The sequence below is a fragment of the Triticum dicoccoides genome, chromosome 2B (assembly GCF_002162155.2).
Source record: "Triticum dicoccoides isolate Atlit2015 ecotype Zavitan chromosome 2B, WEW_v2.0, whole genome shotgun sequence".
Classification (NCBI taxonomy): Eukaryota; Viridiplantae; Streptophyta; class Magnoliopsida; order Poales; family Poaceae; genus Triticum; species Triticum dicoccoides.
In genome coordinates, this window is record NC_041383.1 from 776,009,452 (window position 1) to 776,012,206 (window position 2,755).

Below are 2,755 nucleotides of genomic sequence, written 5' to 3' on the forward strand. Positions count from 1 at the left end.
AGTTTTACTTAATGAGGTAAAATTGATGAAATCCTGCTAAATGGGTTAATTAATGTCAAAATGTAAAAATAGGGGGTAAAACCGGAATTCACTCTAGTTGTTATATGGTGGGTGCAATTTACACTTTAAATAAATATTAAATAGATGACTCTTGAACATGACCAAGAGTACTAATATCAGTTTACTCCTTTGTTTCCTTTATTTCTCAGTCATATACATTCACTACATATATATACTGTATATCTTCTTTCGGGCACATACACTGTGTATCATCGAGTACAACCCAGGTTCATCCATTCTTGGAGGTATGGCGGCATTAAAAATTAAATACTAGTCTAATTGCACTTATCCAGTGGCCTTAAAAATATCAGAAGACCAAACTTTGGTTTAAGAGTAAACATATCGACGGGTGCATGCACATAATCAGGGGAAAGGGTGAATGAGAACTTCTGGAGCATCAGGGCTAATGTCGACTTCGCTTCCAACATAGCAAAGTTCTGACCGATGCAAGACCTTGGACCGATTGAAAAGGCTAGCAGGCCGTGTGGAACCTTTGCTGCCCTCGTGATCCCATTCTTAAATCTCAAGGGATTGAATTCATCTGCGTCGTCACCCCAAACCTCCTTGTCCCTATGCATAACTGGAATAGGTATCACAATTGACATGCCTTTGGGCAGTTTTATTGATCCCACTGTCATATCGGTCACGGTCTTCCTTTGCATGAAAAGAGCAGGCGGGTAGAGCCTCAAGGTCTCTAAGAGCACCATTGCCATCTGCAATATATATAGCTTGTTGCACTACTAGTTAGCTACGGGTTCTAAGATGATCACAGAAGTACAAAATTGTAGTAAGAATGTACAGCTATATGTTTCTTGCCTCTTTCAATTTGTTGAGCGCATTGGGGTTAGGAGATTCCCTCCCAAATTCCTTCAAGACTTCCTTTCGAAGCTTTTCTTGCCATTCTGGGTATATGCACAGCAAATACACAGACCATGTGAGTAGTTGAGATGTCGTGTCATGACCAGCGAAGAAGAACTGCTTGCACTCATGTATGATCTCGTCCATGCTCAAGCTGAGATCCACTTGCTGCCCTCCTTGCTTGGTTTCAATGCAAGAGTCAAGCATGACACCTAGTAGATCATTTCCGTATTCACTAGTTGCTAATCGTGGTTGTATGATTTTTGTGAGTAGGCTCTTAAGCTCCCTTTCGAGCATCCATCTACGTCGATTCCTTTCAGTAGGAAGATATCTGAATCAAGAAACAAAAACATTGAAGATGCATAAGGACAACTATGTATGAAAACTGTTTAAAAAAGAACTAAGATTATGGAAAATTGAGGTGCGCTTATTTACAAGGTATAAATTCAAGGAAGGTGAGATTTTACTTGAATCCTGGTATCAGCACGTCGAGGAAAGCTTCCATAGTGATCCTCAATAGGTCAATTTGAGCCTGGAACACTTTATTTCCTAATTCATAACTGCTTCCAAAGATGGCATGGGATATATTATGAACTGTTAGCTCGCTGAAAAATTTACTGATATCCAATTGTTTTTCTCCATTCTCGTTTCGAGGCGCTTGATCTTCCAACTCCTTAACCATGGTTTCAGCAAAATCCAGCATTGTTTTTGTCATCATCTGCAATGAATACCAACTAGAGGTCAATTTCTTATAACAGCCTAGCATGCTTCCTATTTCTACGGTCCTGACATCTTACTACTAATTGGAGGCCCCAACGAAGTCTCCATGTTAATCCTAACCATACACATCAGACCAGAAAGATAAATCCTAGATATTATCACAACATCATAAACTTCCGGCCGTCCATTTGGTAGTCCACAACAAACATGGGTACTCAACCTAAATGTAGACATCTAAATAACCCACATCTGCCTTTATGAAAGATAATCTAAAGTAACCCTCTAAATTTGTATATAAATTGCCACCTTCGCCGTTACAACCGATAATCTACATAACCCATTAAGTTTGCATGTAAAGTACCCCATTTTTTATATTAAAAATAAAATAAAAATATCCCCTATTTAAATTACCAGCATATTCTAATATATGAAAAATGAATAAGCACAAATTACGGCCATATATGTTCCTAAAGTACCCATTCAATCACTATTAATTTGTAAACACTAAATCCAAATAAACATATATATTTTCTGTCTTCATATGCGGACCAAGTAAACATGCATGCATGCACAACAGTACATACTCCGATAGCTTGGCATTCATGAATAATGTTCCTTTAGCAATTCTTGTACTAATGACACCATTATATTAACACCCCATGAAACGAAGTTATGAAAAAAATACTTTCATTAAATTCACACACTATGACGGAAATATTATAAAAATGTACAATGACAGTTTAATTAAACCATCCTATTTTCTATAAAATAATATTACACATATAATTACTAGCTAGACAAAATCCAATATGTTCAGTGGTTATGGTGTGGGTTGAAATGACTGCTTATGCCACTGTAATTAAGAGTGCAGTCTTGGACATAGCGCCCATCTCTTAACAAAATAGAAAAGAGAATTATCCAGAGGTACAATAAGATTTAGAGTTTTAACTTAACATGTGGATCAAAAACATAAGCAACTAATAAAGTAATATTAGAAAGCTAAAATCTAGATTCATACTATGTCACAACACATGGCCTACAACGAGAGTTTACATAACTGAGCTAATGTTTCAAGTACACACATATTGTAGTACCATGTAGGTAAGATACAAGAGGG

The 2,755-nt window shown here is 37.0% G+C and overlaps 1 protein-coding gene across 1 annotated transcript in view; it reads right to left on the reverse strand.

Moving 5' to 3' along the window:
* Positions 1–288: 288 nt before the first annotated feature.
* The window catches only part of LOC119368746 (cytochrome P450 709B2-like), a 10,512-nt gene continuing 8,045 nt past the window's right edge, over positions 289–2,755 (reverse strand). The window contains exons 3-5 of the mRNA XM_037633911.1: positions 1,386–1,636; positions 877–1,249; positions 289–773 (exon numbers count right to left, since the gene is read on the reverse strand). Coding sequence (XP_037489808.1) covers positions 336–773; positions 877–1,249; positions 1,386–1,636 — 1,062 coding nt within the window. The 3' untranslated portion in view covers positions 289–335. The remainder of the gene's footprint in view (positions 774–876; positions 1,250–1,385; positions 1,637–2,755) is intronic.